Here is a 19305-nt window from a genome sequence, read left to right as displayed (position 1 = left end):
ATTACTTTAATAAAGTAATTGAAATGGGTACACTACTTATTACTTGTAACTTGTAATCTGTAACCTATTACATTTCCAAAGTAACTTTCTCAAAACTGGTTTCAAATAATAACAACTGATATTGTTTTGATAAGAATTATTGACCATGAAATACTTAACAACAAAAGCAGCATTTAATCAGTCACTTGCTGCTGTCACACTGTTTTGCATAATGCAAATGGTTGCATTATGAGGATATGAGTAAACTGTTTTTCTTCATGGAAATTTTATCTTACATGGTGTCACCAGTGAAGGTTTTATGTGCATAGAGAAAAGACTCGACTTAACTATGACAAAATTTGTTGAAAATATTATTTTAATTATCGATTAGTTGTTGCAGACTTACATAAGTACAATGAACGAAAAACCTCAGAACAATGATGGATTTCAGTGGGACGATTGGAAAATGAGCCTCAAACCTTGAGGGTTAAACTCTCACTGTTTTTATTTGTAGGCATTTTACCTCGTGATCATGTAAAAAGGCTCAATTTAGTCTGGCAAATATCCACCGTCTTACTCAAGAACAAAAGATGGTCTCATTCGGGCCAGGTCACTCGAGTTCATGTAAGGTCGCTTGGTAGTGGGCGGAATTAATTCCTTTTTGTTCAGTTTTTTTAATTTACGTTTGTACATGTTTTTTTAATCTGCTTAAATGTTTCTCATTTATTAGTTATTTCTCAACATCTTTTCTTTGCTAACAAATGGAAAAGTCAGCATTTTTTACTTTGACATTCCGTTTAAGCAAACACATTTTAAGAAAAGTGAAATATTGCCACTCTGTCATCCTGAAGCGGGGGAATCCCTGTTTGCTGGCTCAGCAGCGGAGAAAAGGAGTGGATAGAGAGGAGGCGGCCTGGCCTTCCAGGAAATCTCGCCTTGTTCCTTGTGGTTTGCCCGAGAATGTACCATTTGCTAAACAATATCCAAAGTCATTCCCCTTAGAGAACTACAGTTTTATTTTTTTTTATTTTTTTTGTTCTCTTATTGGAATCAAGTTGACTTCTGGGATTTCTTTGTTCCGTTTGGCAGCACTCTGCAAATGTGTCCTCAGAAGATCAAAGCAAGCATGAAGTACGTTACAACATGATTCTGACAGCAAATCACGACCGCAGCTGTTGGATCAGAGTAAATGGGCAGGTTGTGACCTCAGGTTCCCCAAACCCCCAGCTGATGGTTTTGGCAGCACCTTTCCTCCTGAATCAAGCACTTCTTGGGTTTTCAGTCGGAGTGAATCCCGTGCGGGGACAGTCTATATCAGATCCCTGCTGGAATATTGCCATTCTGTATATGGGCATAAATGTGTTTTTGTCCGTTGTCAAGTCATTCTGTGTTCACAAGCACTTCATCCTTCCCAGCACAATGAAATCAATGAGCAACATCATTTGAATGCGGAAAGACAACTTAACCACTGCCTGGAGACAGGAACAGACTGTTGCTTAAACACTTGACTTATTATGGTGTGATTTTAGGCCTAGACTTTTAATAAACACTGCTCCAATAAATGACATTTCAATTTTAGAAAGTTGGAAACAGTTGGAAATCTAACATTTTCAAGGGTATTTATGAATGAGTAGTATATATTTGAAAGATTTTTTTATTTTATTATAATTTTAATTTATAAAAAATGTAAATGTTAAAATGTGTGTGTGTGTGTGTGTGTGTGTGTGTATAAATATATAAAAAATTATGGATATTAAATTTAAACATGTTTAGGTAACACTTTATTTTAAGTTGTGCTTGTTACACGTTACATGTACTAACTATTATAATAACAATTAATTATGCATAATTACATGCAAGTAACCCTAAACCAAAACCTAATCCTAAACCTAACCAAATAGTGTGTGTGTATATGCATTTACATAATACACATACATGCATGCATACATACACACAGTCATGGCCACACACAAGTATTGGCACCCTTGGTAAATATGAACAAAGAAGGCTCTGAAAACAAACCTGCTTTATTAATCCTTTTGATATTTTATTTTTTTAAATCTAAAAAAATTAACCTTTCTTTGAACTAAAACAATTGAAAATGGGGGGGGAATCTCATTATGAAATTAATGTTTTTCTCAAATACATGTTGGACACAATTATTGGTACCCCTAGAAATTCTTATGATTAAAATATCTCTGAAGTATATTCCCATTCATATTCACAATTTTGAGCACTCCAGGGTGATTATGAACATGAAATCATCCAGCCATGGCTTCCTGTTTCACAGAAATATAAATAGGAGGGAAAACAAAGCCCAAATTCCCTTAATCATCCATCACAATGAGAAAAACCAAAGAATATATTTCTGATGTGCAGCAAAAGATAATTGAGCTTCACAAATTCGTGAAGTGGCTTTAATAAAAGAGCTAGAGCAGTGAAAATCCCCATTTCCACCATCAGGGCAAAAATTAAGAATTTCCAATCAACAGAAAATGTTACGAAACTGCCTGGAAGAGGACATGTCTATATCGTCCTAATGCACGGTGAGAAGGAGAGTTTGAGCGGCTATAGACTCTCCAAGGATCACAGCTGGGGAATTGCAGAAAATAGTTGAGTTTCGGGGTCAGAAAACCTTAAAAACAATTAAAAAAAAAAAAAAAAAAAAAAAAGTAAAACAGCCCCTTCAAGAAAAATTAACCTAGCTCATCCAAAAACAAACTCCAGCATATTCAGTTATCAGACACGACTGGAACTTCAAATGGGACTGGCTTCTATGGTCAGATGAAACTAAAAAAAAAAAGAGCTTTTTAGCAGCAAACACTCAAGATGGGTTTGGTGAACACAGGGATAAAAAGTACCCCATGTGTACAATGAAATATAAAACCAAGCTTCTGCTGGCCATTCCAGTCCTCTGACCTGAACCCTGTAGAAAATGAGTGGAGTGAACTGAAGAGAAGAAGCACCAACATGGAGCTGGGAATCTAAAGGGTCTGGAGTGATTCTGGATGAAGGAATGGTCTCTGATCTCTTGTCAGGTGTCTCTAACCTCATCAGGCATTATAGGAGAACATTTAGAGCTGTTAAACTGGCAAATGGAGGCAAAAAGTACTGAATAAAAGGGTGGCGTTAATTGTGGCCAATGTGTATTAGAGAAAAACATTTATTCCATAATGATAAAAAATAAAAATAAAAGATTAAAAGGATTAACAATGCAGATTAATTTTCACAGCCTTCTTTGATCATATTTACCAAGGGTGCCGATATTTTTGGCCATGACTGTATATATACATACACACACACACACGTTTTATTTTATATAAATTGTAATAAACATATTATATATATATATATATATATATATATATATATATATATATATATATATATATATATATATATATATATATATATATATATATATATATATATATATTATTACATATTACAGTGTTACAGTTTTTAAAAATAAAAAATATATATATATGGATGAGATCTTAGATAGAAAAGAAATGATGCATGATGGCCGAGTTTTCCATTCTCAGTTTCACGTCACTGCTTTTAATCTATGTTTATAATCTCCATAATCAAGTATAGAGGAAGTACAATGACTTTGAATTTGTGGCTTTGAACAGAACTAGCATGCATTTGTTTTTAAACCTTTCATCTTTATGAAAGAGCACACGATCAAGCTCCGAGGTTCTCATGATACTGCTGTATCATAACAGCTTCTATGCACATGCATGCACAAAGAATACAAGGATCTAAAGCATTGTGATATATGATTATATTAGTACAACCCATATTTTAGACTGTAAACCGCTCATTTTGAGGTCAGCCCTAATCTGACTCACACCGAAAAATGGTTCCTATTAATGAAATGGATCGAATACCACGGCCCCTGGCCACCCTCCAGTTCCTGGTTGTTTACCACTCGCTGGTTTTCCTCGAACAGTGAAGAGTTCTTGGAAAATCTTGGCTGTGCAAAGAGTGTCTCGAGCCCCTTCAGATCCCTCATACATTCCACTAGCGCACACATGCACTCTTTTACTACAAAAGCCTCTGATTAGCTGAGTGCATTGTCCTTCACAACCAAAGCATAATGCAGTGTTGTTTCATGTGACATACCATCTGCACTTCATCTGCACTGCGTCTTAATTAGATTGCAGGTTCTTGGTATATTCACTGTGCGTGTGTTTCACAGCTATCTCTAATTTGAACTCTCGTGCGTACGGTTCTTTATGGTGAAACCGGATGAATTGCGCCGTTTAAACAGCATAATTTGTCCCACAATCTCCACCACATTCTGATCTGCTATTAACATGTGTTTCAAATCCAGATACTGTATCTAAAGAAGTTTCATTCTTAAAGTGTGCTCACATTTACTGTTGCTCGTCGAAATTCTCGTCAAAATCCAGTAATTCCAATAGGAATCCGGAGTTTCACTGATGAACAGAAAGTGGCTTCTCTTTGAGCTGTGCTTCATATATCTCTTATGTTCTTCACGAACAATGGACATTTTTTGCAATTTCGTTACAATTTTGCAATTGACTAATTGCAATTTTCACTATTTTTAATTGATTTATTTTCGCTAATTTATTTGTGTTATCTATTGTATTTATTGTTTTTCACTTGTTTCTGTAATTTCTTTTTTTGAAATTTTATTTGTTGATTCATTTTATTTTGAAGCTATTTACAAATAATTTTTAAATTGTTTAGATTCTGCATTAATTTTTATTTATTTATTTATTTACTTAATGATTTATTTATTTTTTTGTTTTATTTGTTTTATTTATTGTATTATGCATTTATTGTTTTTTTCATTATTTGTTTCATTTTAATTATTTACAGTTGTTCTATAAACTTTACCTTCTACAAACTTCACTCAGAGACTTTAATTAATGCTAAATATAATGTATTTCTTCAAATGTTAATAATTTTGCGATTTTTCGCTAATTTCGTGACCATGCCTATAGTTTCTCTGTAACCTTTTGCAGTACTTTGGACCAGGTCAGCAAGTAAAATAGCGATTTGGTAAATTATTTTTCTTTTCTTTTCTTTTCTCTCAGGACCTCCATTGTCTGGATGATCTGCCGATCTTCTCCCCTCCAACCGACTCCTTAACCGAATATACCGTTAATAACTTAATCAATACTGACATGCCTCCCAACGTGCCCACGATATGGGACATCAAAACACCAGCATCAGTCCAAGAGGTGAGGCCAATTCCTGACACGCATTTATTCCAAATGCCGATGTTGAACTTTTGAGTCTTTTTTGACATTTATGCCGAATATTATTTCCTTAGTACGAGAAACCACACCTGTGATTGACACACCCATGAACTGAACCTTTGTTCCCACTCTGATAGTAAAGCATGTGATCTGTTGGCTTTAACTTTTTCTTTCACTCTCTTTTGTTTCTCTTTTCCTCTTCAGTTGAATTCAAACAGGTTTCAAGGTTTAAACTCATTAGATGACATCACTGCTATCATTAATACACCACCCATAGGAGGTTATCAGGTAATTGAATGTTTTTAATAATGATGATAATAATAATAAAAATATTATTGAGTAATATATATTTTAGAAAAACTGTGGTGGTAGTAGTAGTAGTTATTAAATTTTATTATATATATATATATATATATATATATATATATATATATATATATATATATATATATATATATATATATATATATATATATATATATATATATATAAATAAATAAACAACTTTTAAATAAAATAATTTAAATAAAAGCATACTAAAATGTAATTCAAATATATTTCTAAACAAAAATAAATATCATTTCTTTAACATGTAAATGAGATTTCAGTGTCTCTGTAAAGTCTTTCTCTTTCTGTTTTTCTTCTCTATCTCAATCATATCATGTGTTTACACAGAGACCCCATCACAGCCAGAAGAGGAAGAGGAAGTCGAGGTGGAGGAGGCAGAAGAGCTGGGTCATGTTGACACCTATGCAGACTACAGGCCCTCTAAATGTAAGTGTTGATTTTTGGAATGCATTTCATGGCTATTCGTGTCCTATTGGAAGATTTATATTGTTTGCGCTTTCTCTTTTGCTATCTTAGCCAAGATAGGAAAATCCCATCCAGACCGAGTGGTGGAGACCAACACTTTGTCCAGCGTACCTCCTCCAGATATCACCTACACTCTGTCCATCCCAGAGATCACCATAAACAGCGGCCAGCTCTCTGCCTTGCAGCTGGAGGCCATTATCTACGCCTGCCAGGTACCCAGCTTTGCCTTTCTTCTCCCACTTAAACAACATGCACAACAAAACTTTCACACAGTGTCCAAAATATCCTACTGCATTTGAAATATATATATATATATATATATATATAATTTTTTTTTTTTTAGAGGCTATTTACAAACTAATTTAAAATGTTTTAGATCTTGCATAATTAAGTAATTTGTTTATTTATTTCTTGATTTGTTTTATATATTGTATTATTTATATATTGTGTTTTCATTTATGTATTTTTTTTACTTTAAGGCTATTATAAAACATTTTTAATTGTTCAGATCCTACTTTATTTATTATGTTATTTATTTTATTGTATTATTTATGTATTGTTTTATTTTTAGGCTTTGTTTGGATTTGTTTAGATCCTGCATTTATTTATTTGTTTGTTTGTTTATTTATTTTGAGGCTATTTACAAATAATTTTTTAATTGTTTAGATCCTGCATTTATTTATCTATTTATTATGTTTTATTGTGTCGTTTGTGTTACTTATTGTATTATTAACATTTTTTCATTATGGTTTCATTTTGAAATGACCAACTTTTATGAAACTTTTATGACCAACATTATTTACTATAAACTTCCCTCTGAGACTTTAATGCTACATATAATGAATTTCATGGCATTATCAAATGTTAATAATTTGGAATTATTAATTAAAACAATAAAAACATTTAATTAAAACAAACTTGTTTAATGATTTGGATATAATTAGCTACTAATTTTTTTTATTTTATACTCAATCTTACATTACATGTTAAAAGTTATTTTCAATCAATTCAGCAATGGCATTTCAGTCATAATCTCACAAACGCCCCTGCAGTTCCATCATAAAAACATAGTAAATTCTGATTGTTTGCAGATATTTTATACTTTCTCGTCATCAACAGGCCATTAATATTGACTTCTTTATAATACTCTACAGCAACATGAAGTGATTCTGCAGAACAACCAGCGGGCCGGCTTCCTCATAGGGGACGGCGCCGGAGTGGGTAAAGGCCGCACAGTGGCTGGCATCATTCTAGAAAACTACTTAAAGGGAAGGAAGAAAGCACTATGGTAAGCGATCTCCAGATCCGTCAAGCCTTACAAAACTCGCACCATTGACTCCACATCAAAGACCGACTCTAGATCCATTGCCTCAACCTCCTCATCTCTCTTCCAGGTTCAGTGTCTCCAATGACCTGAAATATGACGCAGAGAGAGATCTCCAAGACATCGGTGCACCCAATATACAAGTGCATGCCTTGAATAAGGTCACTATTACTGTGCGGCTCAATACGGCAGCCCTGTTAACGGAGATCACGTTTCCAGTGATGCACATTCTCACAGACTTTCCCCGTAGCTTTTCTCAGCGCGTCTAACTGTAACTGTTTTCCATGCAGATAAAGTACGGAGACACAGCTACCTCAGAAGGGGTCCTGTTTGCGACCTACTCTGCACTAATCGGGGAGAGTCAGGCGGGCGGCCAACTCCGAACACGCCTGAAGCAGATCTTAGACTGGTGTGAGCCAGGTTTTGATGGAGTTGTATCCTTCACCTTCCATGTGCATGAAATAGATTTTGTTGGCAGGGGTTTGCTTACTTTGTGTTGCCCTAAATGTTTCCAAAATTAAAGCAATAATAAAAATTCAATGTTATCACAATAATACATTAAAATATTATATATATTACAATTCTGAAAATTGAAAATGAAAAAAACTTAAGATGAAATACAAATCTGGAAAATATTTGTAATACTTTGCATTATTATTATTATTTAATATATGCATTATTATTATTGTTATTATTATTATTTAATATATGTAATATTATTATATATAAAATATAATTAATATAAAAAAAATTGTATAATGTTTTTATTTACATTTTTTCTAATCAGCATTAAAATACTATTTTCAGTGTCAATGCTGTTTTCTTTGTATACCACTTTTTACTTTTTTTTTTTTTTTTTTTTAAGTAAAATTGGTATTGTTAGTGGCACATTTTATGTGTCATATAATTTACTTATTTAATACAGTATAATGTTTGATTATTTATAGTATAATATGTTATTTTGTTTAACACTTTTTATTTCTTTGTTAAAACTTTGGGGTTTTTTCTTTTAAGATATATGCAGGCCCCATTGCAACTTCTGTTTTCTGTTTTTTTGAACGTTTTTAGTTTTTTGTTTTAACAATCCTCAGCAAAATATGTAAGTGATATGAGTGTGAACAGTGAATTTGGTTTTACCCTTGACCATGGACCTAGATTATATTTGACGAATGCCACAAAGCCAAAAATGCAACATCCACAAAGATGGGCAAGGCCGTGCTGGATCTGCAGAACAAGTTGCCGTCAGCCAGAGTGGTATACGCCAGTGCCACAGGTGCCTCGGAGCCAAAGAACATGATCTACATGAGCCGTCTTGGGATCTGGGGAGAGGGAACGCCCTTCAGAACCTTTGACGACTTCCTCCACGCCATTGAGAAGAGGTTTGTAGAGGAGCACAAACTTGTTAGCTGGCAAGTATGAAAACAGTCCTTTTTGGATATGTAATCTGAATATACTCTTCATTCATAGGGGTGTGGGAGCCATGGAAATTGTCGCAATGGATATGAAGGTCAGCGGCATGTACATCGCACGCCAACTCAGCTTCTCAGGAGTCTCATTCCGCATAGAAGAGATCAACTTGGATGATGATTTCAAACTTGTGTACAACAAAGCTGCTAAACTTGTAAGTTATGAAAAGAATCCCTGAAATCCGAGCCATTCCTCTTACTTTTATTTTAAAGGGATAGTTCACTCACCATTAAGCCATCTTAATGCCATCAGTATATGACTTTCTTCTTTCAAAAATACAGTCAGAGTTATATTAAAAAAAAATTCTGGTTCTTCCAAGCTTTATAATGGCCGTGAATGGGGATCGAGATTTTGAAGCCCAAAAAAGTGCGTTCATCCATCATAAAAAGTGCTCCACACTTTTATATATCCATATTTGAAACTGTAACCGTAATCTCTAGCTTCCGCTAACTATCGTACTCATGTTCATGAGAGAGTGGCATTCCAGCGGACGATGGAGGACGTAGGTGTAGCGTAAGCTCCAGTGAGAATATGCTAGTCTCGCATGAACCAAGTTTTGTTTACAGTTAAGGAAAATCAGTCTCCTCTTGGCTTATATTGAAATCTTCTGATATGTTTCTTTATAAATAGAATGGAAGAGAATAGGGACTAAAGTTGTCAAAAGTAGCCAATATCACTCAGACTGTATATTCTCAGTCTTCTGAAGCCAATGTAAGACTAAAAATGTATCTGTTCACTGATTATCTTGCCCTGAAGTTGTGAAGTTGCAGCAGAGGAGAAGTGTGGCTTCAGAAGACATTGAATACAGTGCAATACTAATATGAACCATTATTACAATACTTTAAAGGTGCATTCTGGTCATTTTGAAGCTTAACATCATCAGTCCCCATTCACTTTCAGTATATGAAAAAGAGTGACCAGGACGTATAGGTTTGGTGACTAATTGATGACCGAATTGTCATTTTTGGGTGAACTGTCTCTTTAAATGAAGTACAGCAATACAAATATCTAAATTGGTTTGTAAATGGGTCATTCTGCTGTGTACACATATCTAACACATAAATCTGATATCTCATTTGCAGTGGGCGGAAGCTTTGGCCGAGTTCATGCAGGCCGCTGACGAGCTCTGCATGAGTTCTAGGAAGTCTCTGTGGGGTCAGTTTTGGTCATCCCACCAGCGTTTTTTTAAATACCTCTGCATCGCCGCCAAGGTTCGCTGCTTGGTGGAACTGGCCAAAAAGGAGTTGGAAGCTGGAAAGGTCAGTCAGATCAGTGACCCTGGACTTTCTCTAATGATTATTTGTTGCTATATGCATTTTACACAAATATTTTTTTTTCTCCTCTCTCTAGTGTGTCGTGATAGGGCTACAGTCAACAGGTGAGGCTCGAACCAGAGAAGTCCTTGACGAAAACGACGGACACTTGGACAGATTTGTCTCTGCTGCCGAGTAAGTGAATTTTGGGCATCATTGAAACCTTTCTGAAAGATATGGACACCTTATGACTACTTCTTTCCAGAGTAGTGCTCTTTCAGTTTCACAATGATAGAAAAGTTTCTCAGTGTATGTTAATGTGGTCATCTCACAGGCCATATATCATTCTGAAACCTAGTGTCATCTGACAATAACCACTTCCTGAGGCCATCAGCCATTACACAAAAACACTTTCTTTGACACAATATGTTTATGTGTTCCTCAGGGGTGTGTTTCAGTCGCTGGTCCTCAAACACTTTCCATCAGAGAAGCAGAGGAGAGAAAAAGGAGCGGGGAACAAGAGGAAACGTGAGTCGTGTCGCACTTTAGTATCACTGTCCAGTGTTTCCCACAGACTTGCACTCTATTTGTAGCGGCATATATATGCAAATTCATTCTCTGCCAGCAGGAGGCCCTTTTAGAGCAGGAGAAATAGAGGTTCTATTTAACAGCTAAGAGCTTTACACAAAGCAGCACTCCGCTCACATCGCTGCTTTATCAGACATTACATGCAAGATGAAATGAAAATGACATCCAAAATTTTCTGAAGACAGTCGGTTTCCTTCAGAAATACAGTGATATAAAAACACCCGCGCCGGGTTTTGATTTTGAAACGTGCAGTGCTCATGTTTATTCAACAAAGTCAAAGCCTTTTGGAAAATGTATTTGTGGCGTTCAGTTTTGATATTGTGGCGGGCCGTCACAAATAAATCAATGTATGGGAAACACTGCTGTCCATACATTGCCGGTATTTGTTTTTATCCTCATGGTTTTGTTTAACGTTCTTCCACAGGTAAGCCACGGGGACGGCAGTCAAAGCAACCCCGACACGGCACTGATGTAGCGGGAGTGATCAACATCAGCGACGACAGCAGCACAGAGTCTGACGTCTTGGATAGTGACTCCAACTCCTCGCCAGACTCAGTCCAAGACAACAACGACGATGTCATCTTCGTCGATCAAACCAGCTACCAAATGGGTACGTCGACTGTGTATTTCATGGTGCAGCTCATGTTATCTCCACGCATCCTGATGATTTTCACTTACAGCACCATTGAAGTAAGCAAAAGCAATTGATCTTCGCTTTCATCCTTCCTTAGCTCGGTTAGAGGAGAAGAAACAAGGGCTTCTCAACAAGATCGCTGAGCTGGGAAAAGAACTACCTCTTAACACACTGGATGAGCTCATTGATAAATTTGGAGGTCCAGAACAAGTATCAGAGGTCGTTATTTATGTATTCATATTCCTATACATAGCTACACCTCAACAACAAGATTGTGTCCAAGCGCTAAATATTCTTTGTGTCTGTGCGCCCAGATGACGGGACGCAAAGGCCGAGTGGTGCGTCGACCTGACGGCAGCGTCCGTTACGAATCCCGCGCTGAGCAGGGCCACACTATCGACCAAATCAACATCAAAGAGAAAGATCGCTTCATGAATGGAGAGAAGGTAGATCTTAGAAAGGAAATCTCCAACCATTCTTTTCTGATTCCTTTGGTGCATCCAGTAAAACCTTACTTTACTCCCTTTAGTTTGTAGCCATCATATCAGAAGCGGCCAGTTCTGGGATCTCACTTCAGGCTGACAGAAGGGTGAAGAATCAGCGTCGGAGGGTTCACATGACCCTGGAGCTGCCTTGGAGTGCAGACAGGGCCATCCAGCAGTTTGGTGAGTAGGCAGCATTACCTAATGTCTACCTATTAAGTTTGTGCACTAGTTATTTCGTCTACTCTTAAGTGGGACAGTCCACCAGCTACAAGCTAGATCACAAGTGCTGTTGAAAAGTGGTTACACTGTCAACACCCAAACACAGCATCAATAATTCCACCTGCATCACCCAGCCACAACCTCGGTCATCAAAGCTCTCTTCCCATAAAGAGTGTCACTGTACCACAACGACAAGCTGACAACACTTTCTGTTCTTCAGGTCGCACTCATCGTTCCAATCAGGTCACAGCACCAGAGTACATCTTCCTGATCTCCGAACTGGCAGGCGAGCGACGATTTGCATCCATCGTGGCAAAGAGGCTGGAGAGTCTGGTACGTCCCTGACATGCTAACTCTTAGTTGGTTAATTAAAAAGTTATTTTAACCCTGTCTTTAAAATAATGTTTTACGAAATCTTTCTTTTGTTCTGACTGCACCATTGTGTTTCTCATGGTGAATTCTTAAAATTGTGGGTCATTAATGTGTTGGAACGATATTGGGACTAGAGAAAATGCAGGCGCTCCCACTTAAAAAAAAAAAACTCTCCTTGCTCCACTTCCACTCAGTACTTCTCACATTCTTAAAACCTTGCGTTCAGTTTTCTACTTTGGTCCTGACATTTCTAACCGACGTGTTTGCTTTTCACAGGGAGCTCTGACTCATGGTGACAGGAGGGCCACAGAGTCTAGAGACCTTAGCAAATATAACTTTGAAAATAAAGTGAGTAACTGACATAGAACAGTGACACTGCTAAAAATACTCAGATAAATCATGGACTAACCCGTGGTCTGTTTTGGCTGTTCCTCATAGTATGGCACCAAAGCTCTAGATAAGATTACCAAAGCCATCCTTGGTCAGATCGAGAGCAAGGTACCCCCTCCAAAGGATTATCCTGGTGGTGATGCCATGTTCTTCAGAGGTAAATGGGTTTTGTGCATTACTCTGTTAAGATGTGAATCAGACAGAACCTTGATCTCACCAAAGCTACCAATGTCTTCTAATCTTAGACATGAAGCACGGAATGATGGACGTAGGCATGCTATGCAGTCAATCACGCTTGGGCATCAACACTGAAAAAGGTAAGTTTTCCACAAGAGTTTTGTACACGCCTGACGTATTTCCTCACATGCTAATCACACACATACAAATATCTCCCCACATCATGTGACTCCTCTTTGTTTTAGACTGCAATATCACCAAGTTCCTCAACCGGATACTGGGCCTGGAGGTACACAAACAGAACTCCCTCTTCCAGTACTTTACAGACAATTTCGACTACTTGATCGAAAAGGACAAGAAAGAGGGCAAATATGATATGGGAATACTGGGTAAGCAGCACTAGTTCTGTTAGTATGGTACTTTTCGTTGGATTGATCTGCTTAGGTGACAACCAAGTATCTGCTTTCTCTCAGATCTGGCACCAGGCAATGATCAGATTTATGAAGAAACACAGGAGAAGTTTCTAACGGCGGGAAATCCTCAAGATGGTCAAGTTATCCTGTACAAGGTCAGTATTTTTTAAAAAGTGTGCATGAAAGTTGAAGATACGCAAGATTCTTACATACCGTGGTTCATAGAAAACAGCTCTTAAAGTGAGTTTCATGCGTGACACACACTGCAAAACACGCTAATAATCCCCTCCACCAAGAGCAAAGTTTATTTTGAGAGCTTACATAATGAGGACTGGTTTAACAGGCGTTACTGTAAGTGGTTCCTTGACCGAGAATGAACCACACTGCAAGAACATAGATTTGGGATAGCCAGGACATGTTGGACAGTAGTCCAACCATTGTGGACATGTCTGACGAACATTATCTCTGACAGAACTGTTTTGGTTTGTTGAACAGATAAGTGTAGATAGAGGTATGCCATGGTTGGAGGCTCTCCAGAAGGCCCAAACTCTCAGCAACCTGGATGAAGGCTTCTATTTATCCCATAAAGTGAGTATATGAGTAAAAACTTCTCATCTTTCCAGATTTGCATGTAGTTTCCTTTTAGTAACACAGGAAAGATGATTCCTTGGAAGAACCTTTCTCTTCAGGGGTAAAGGAGGGTTTATGTGTCGTCAGAGTTCTTCCGTAGTTGACTTTTCAGTTGAACATGTTTGTGCCTGTCTCGTTTGCAGTTGAGAGGTAACTATCCATGCGTGCTGCTAGCCGTGCAAGGCCAGGAGCACAACATGATCATCTACAAACCAAACATCGGCAAGCAGGCCCAAACTGAAAGCCTTGGGAATCTCCAACAAAAATACCGCAAGGTGTGTTCAAATGTACTGATAAGAGCAAAGGAGACCTTCCTAAAAATGATACACAGAGTTGCTGCGGAAAACGTCTCTGCTGCCATCTAGTGAGCATTACAGTGACATTAAGTGACGTTTTCTACCCTTGCTTCAGGTCACTCCGGAGGAGGCACAGGATAGTTGGGAAAACCAGTTCACTTTCTCCTTCAGGAAATGTAGCCATGCTAACTGGTGAGAAAAGAGATGTTCCTGACTTGGTACTAGCTAAACTGAGCCCAGAGGTTCTAACATGTATGCATGTTTCCTGCAGGAACGGGAGGTGCAAAAAGGTAGAGGAGGGCCAGGAGTGTTTAATGGGCACTCGATTGCGTCAGTATCACATGTTGTGTGGCGCTCTGCTCCGCGTTTGGAAGCGCGTGTCTGATGTGGTAGCTGACATAACCAGCTCCAGCATTCTCCAAATTGTCCGCCTCAAGACCAAGGACAGCAGCAAACAAGTTGGTGAGTCAACCCGATAACCCTTCCTGACTAGCAGATTATGGTGCTCTGGTCTGACACCACTACAGTCGTTTGAAGGAAATCAGCGTCTTGAAATGGTTGTTCTCTCTTTCTCCTAGGTATTAAGATCCCAGAGAACTGCGTGTCAAAGGTGCGTCAGGAGTTGGCGAAGATGGATGCAGAGGTAAAGCAGCGACGTCGAGAGAAGGAGCAGCAAGCTCAGGAGCAGCGTCAGGCCGAGGAGCAACAGAGGCTGCTGGCACAGCGTCAGCTTCAAGAATTTTTCACCCCGAATTTGTTCACCTCTTTGGCACCTCCCAACCTGGTCAGCTTACCCAGCCCATACATTTCCTTCCCCTCATTCCCTTCCATTAAAACGCCTTTGGAAGAAATCCTGGACTTGACGGTTCCCAATTCCTCATCCTCCTCCCAAGTTTGCACTCAAGCTGACCTGGGTGTGGACAACCTCTCCAGGCAACCCGACCCTACGGTGGACGACTTCAACCTTGAAGAGTTCATTCAAGAGCAGCCGCAGCAGGAGAGCCAGGCCATACAGGAAAGGAATTCAGCACGGGACAGTGACCTGTTAGACATGTTAATGTCCTTGAACTCATTTATAACACCCCCTAGTCAGATTGCCTCTTCCTCCTCAGACGCACCTTCGTCGGTACCCATGGTCTTTTCAAATTCCTTCTCTTCTTCCTTGTCCAACTTCACTCCCTCGCTCACACCATCTTCCTCGCCGCACGTCTCTCTCCCCTCTACGGACCAGCAGATGCTCCCATTACCCAACAGCCACTGCAGCTCTGAAGCCATCATAAACGTACGAGAGGTGTTGAACAGCATGCTGCGAGGTGGAACAGAAGCACGCCACTCCGTCATTAAGTACCAACAACCCGAGTGAGACCTTTCCAGTCACGCACAGTCTCCTGTAAACGCGCACACACTCAGGGCTGTAGTCTGACCACTGCCAGCGTCCTGCTCCGCCATTGGCCTCGGTTCTGCTTCACAAGATGGGAGGAAATTTGGTGTTCGCTCTGTTCTTGAGTCGAGTATGATCCCTGCACAGTTTGTCTCTGGAACTTCAGGATAGTTACCGAGGTGGCCATCCCAGTTTCAACATCCTGAATTTTATACACTGGGGCTTCAAAGAGTATCGAGTTACCAAAAATAGTTCAAGCGCAAGTCTTGGGTTTTTGTTTGGGTTATATCATACCACATCTTATATTTTGATCAAGATGGAGCATGCAGGAGTGAAAAGACACTTGCGGTACCATTTTGGTTCCTCATTGGAGGAATCCTCTGGGGAAGCTCCAGGCTCCTTTTGAAGGTGCCTCAAATGTGCTTTTAAAGTCCGGAGAGATCTTCTATATATATATATATATATATATTTTAAATTGCCTAGAGGTTCTCCAAAGGGACCCCGACCAAAAGGAACCCCAAATGGTACCTCAAGTATCTTTTTTTCTGTACTATCAGTTTTTTGTGGCCACAAATTCCATGTGGGCCTAGCTGAAGTTGTACGTCCCGCAAGGAGCTTAAGCTTTGTTTTGCATCGAACAATCATCAGCTTTACATTTCCATGATGAACTTCTGCTAAACAAAACACTTTTCCTGAGGAGCAAGAGAACAGGCTACTGTCGAAATGTGCCTTTGGAACATACAGTGGAATGTAGACGTAAACACATACTCCTGTACTGTTCATGTGCAGATGTTTGTAACGTATTTATTGCCTTTATTTATCAGGCCTTGAAACAGTGTGCTAGTAGGGGAGCGTAACTACCTACAAATCACTTACATGTGCAGCTGTCTCTCTGTTGTTCTAAAATAGAACAGTCTTCTCCTGCTGTCCCCTGTCTCGCAATGTAACAAGACAGAACGGTAACAATGTATTAGCTGATTGATTTACTGATCCCAAAAGGACTTTCGTCGCACTTCGTCCCTTTACTAGTACAATATTTTCATTGTGACCTAGAAACTAAAAAGTCCTTTCTCCCTTGCAATCCAGTGTGGACAAAAAAAGATCAGATTTCTTTGTTTGGTACAGTCAAGAAGTGGCAATAAAACTTTTATCTAGTTGAATTTTAGCCCTTATTTAATAGATTTATTGTCAGATGTTTCAAATATTTGTAACGTGTATAACAATTACTTGATTATTCTTATTTAATTTTAAAGGGACGTGTTTTAGATTATTGTTTATGTTTTGTTTTATTGATACTATGATATTTGTAATTGTGCAGACAGCAAACAAAACGACAAACTCTGGTTGGTTGAATATGTTGTTAATTTTTTCTGTTTATCTTTATGTAATTGAAACATTCTTATATATTTTCACAGCAATAGCCAGATATTAATATTGAACTGAAACCCAAATATTCACTTCAACAGTTCACAGCTCTATGGTGTTAAAACCACTCCTTATCTCAGGATGAAATTTGTGTCCAATTAGTTAAAGAATTTTATTTAAATCCGATAAAATGTATCCAAATGTTTAATGTCTGCCTAAAGACAAGGTTTGTCTTTGTATGTAAAATCCTGTCATTGACACATGAAATATTATTTATTTAGCCATTATTGCATATTCGCTGCACAGTTTATTTTATTCTTTTCATTAAGGGAAATTCTTTCAGCCACATTTGCACTTGAAAATTGTTTTATGTGAAATTACACGTAGTTTCTTTCTCCTGCATTTAGTTGTTACATACTCGTACACCAATTTGAATCGTTCCATAATAGTTTAGTGCAACACATAGCTTTTACTTTACAAGTGATCCACAGTGTATCCATTTAGTTTTCTCAGAGCCTCTCCAAAAAGATGAACATATGACTTAAGTTTCTGTTATGCATTCTAATAAAGCGTCTTATACAACGAAAGCACTATATGATGAGGCCATGAAACTGGTACAAAGTCAAATTAACCTGTTACTAAATAGAATTGCTCTGTGTATGATTTGCACTAAAACAGCTTAAATAAGTTTCTGTCTGGTTTGTGATCCAGTGCTGCCATGTCTGTTTGCTCATAGCCCTTCATGGGAATATTCAATACTGTAAACATCTCGATTCATTGGCGTCGCTTTTATATCAATATGGCATTTACGTAATTTATTGCTATGGAAAAAAAAACATGCTACTGACTATATGTATCTTGAACTGTTTTATTCCTGTTCTTATGCTTTTGTCGTTTTCTATAGGCCTATTTATAATTTAGATCCAATTGTATATATTGTAAAGAAAACAAAAACAAATTGTGCCTTTCGACTGTTTCTTAAAGAAATTGTTTTCTACTTGTATCTAAAGAATGGAACATATTACAACCTTTGTTTATTAACAAAGCAAAAAAAAATAAAATGTTCAGATTACAGAGTTTGTTGTGCGATTTATTTTTGGTGAATTGCTATTGCGTTGTTATATGTTGCCAATACAAAAATTGTAGATTACTGATGACAACATTTAAAGGGAAAAAAATGAAAGTAATTTTAAAATTAATAATTTTATTGTATAGCTTAGCTGATGTTTTTCTTGATTTTTCTCTAGAAGTATATAAATATGTTGGTTTGTGCTTTGAATGTTTGAATATAAATGTATTTTTAGAAGACATCTCTTTGGCTCTTTGGGAAGTTTACTAAGGCCCCCTAGTGGTCACCTGTCCTCTGGATGACAACAATTGATCTTAACAATTCTGTAAGGTACTTCAAATGATACCAGATCATAGTTTTGGTACCAGTGTCAAGAAACATGGTAACACCATACCTTTTGTAAACGTATGAAATGTCATAATTAAATAGAATTATATACGATTTTGTATATTACACTTGACACCATGGACCATTAAGTTTATTCGTTCCTGTTTGAAAATGTAAACTTACAAATGCAGTGGCACAAAATGGTAGCCTGCTATTTTGCGTGAAATATGTGCTCTTCCTATTATTTTAAAGAATCTTACCTTATTTTGGTTTGGAATCGTGTTTATTTGAGGGACAGAAAACTACCCAGCAGCTTCAGGTGCAGGGTTGCCAGATTTTCACAACAAAACCCGCTCAAATGCTACTCAAAACTAGCCCAGTACAGGGTTCTTGTCACGGGGGGTAAAATACATGTCTTTTTTTTTGTTTTGTTTTAGTTTTTTGGAGGAGTTCCCCTGGTAAAATTCCCATTCAAACATCCCGCGGTAACAGTGTTAATGTAGCCAAATTCCGCGGGAAAACCGCAAACTTGGCAACACTGTTCAGGCTTTCCGGATGAGGGCGCTATAGCGTAGGGGAAATAATTATTTTACACTAAATAATGAAAAATATTTTTTCAGAGACATCTAAAAGTATTTTTAGAAAAAATAACAAAGAGAAAAAAATGTATAGCACAGTAGATAGCCTATTAGTATAAAAACAATTTAAACCTCAAATGATCTTGTCTTATTTTAACATAGACTTGTACTCAGTGTAGCCTGTTTTATTTTGACACTATGCATTCCACAGTTATTTGGAGGGACATAATGGAAAATAAGATCAAAAAGCCACTGTGTTTGGTATAGAAACTAGCTTCATGATGAAACTGCCCAACCCACCTGTATTAAGC

General features: G+C 37.6%; 1 protein-coding gene across 1 annotated transcript in view; it reads left to right on the top strand.

Moving 5' to 3' along the window:
- sbno2b (strawberry notch homolog 2b) overlaps nucleotides 1-18094 on the top strand; it is a 61127-nt gene extending 43033 nt beyond the window's left edge. The window contains exons 5-31 of the mRNA XM_058761694.1: nucleotides 5049-5195; nucleotides 5418-5501; nucleotides 5891-5987; nucleotides 6078-6238; nucleotides 7181-7314; nucleotides 7421-7511; nucleotides 7641-7784; nucleotides 8506-8729; nucleotides 8818-8971; nucleotides 9900-10076; nucleotides 10168-10265; nucleotides 10516-10598; nucleotides 11083-11268; nucleotides 11390-11511; nucleotides 11607-11738; nucleotides 11822-11957; nucleotides 12217-12329; nucleotides 12645-12716; nucleotides 12807-12915; nucleotides 13004-13075; nucleotides 13181-13324; nucleotides 13409-13503; nucleotides 13844-13936; nucleotides 14122-14253; nucleotides 14390-14466; nucleotides 14546-14736; nucleotides 14853-18094. Coding sequence (XP_058617677.1) covers nucleotides 5049-5195; nucleotides 5418-5501; nucleotides 5891-5987; nucleotides 6078-6238; nucleotides 7181-7314; nucleotides 7421-7511; nucleotides 7641-7784; nucleotides 8506-8729; nucleotides 8818-8971; nucleotides 9900-10076; nucleotides 10168-10265; nucleotides 10516-10598; nucleotides 11083-11268; nucleotides 11390-11511; nucleotides 11607-11738; nucleotides 11822-11957; nucleotides 12217-12329; nucleotides 12645-12716; nucleotides 12807-12915; nucleotides 13004-13075; nucleotides 13181-13324; nucleotides 13409-13503; nucleotides 13844-13936; nucleotides 14122-14253; nucleotides 14390-14466; nucleotides 14546-14736; nucleotides 14853-15637 — 4053 coding nt within the window. The 3' untranslated portion in view covers nucleotides 15638-18094. The remainder of the gene's footprint in view (nucleotides 1-5048; nucleotides 5196-5417; nucleotides 5502-5890; nucleotides 5988-6077; nucleotides 6239-7180; nucleotides 7315-7420; nucleotides 7512-7640; nucleotides 7785-8505; nucleotides 8730-8817; nucleotides 8972-9899; nucleotides 10077-10167; nucleotides 10266-10515; nucleotides 10599-11082; nucleotides 11269-11389; nucleotides 11512-11606; nucleotides 11739-11821; nucleotides 11958-12216; nucleotides 12330-12644; nucleotides 12717-12806; nucleotides 12916-13003; nucleotides 13076-13180; nucleotides 13325-13408; nucleotides 13504-13843; nucleotides 13937-14121; nucleotides 14254-14389; nucleotides 14467-14545; nucleotides 14737-14852) is intronic.
- Nucleotides 18095-19305: the final 1211 nt, after the last annotated feature.

Source organism: Onychostoma macrolepis, chromosome 22 (assembly GCF_012432095.1).
Source record: "Onychostoma macrolepis isolate SWU-2019 chromosome 22, ASM1243209v1, whole genome shotgun sequence".
NCBI classification, from domain to species: domain Eukaryota; kingdom Metazoa; phylum Chordata; class Actinopteri; order Cypriniformes; family Cyprinidae; genus Onychostoma; species Onychostoma macrolepis.
The sequence above is the reverse complement of the archived record's forward strand: the minus strand, read 5'-3'. Positions and strand labels throughout refer to the sequence as shown.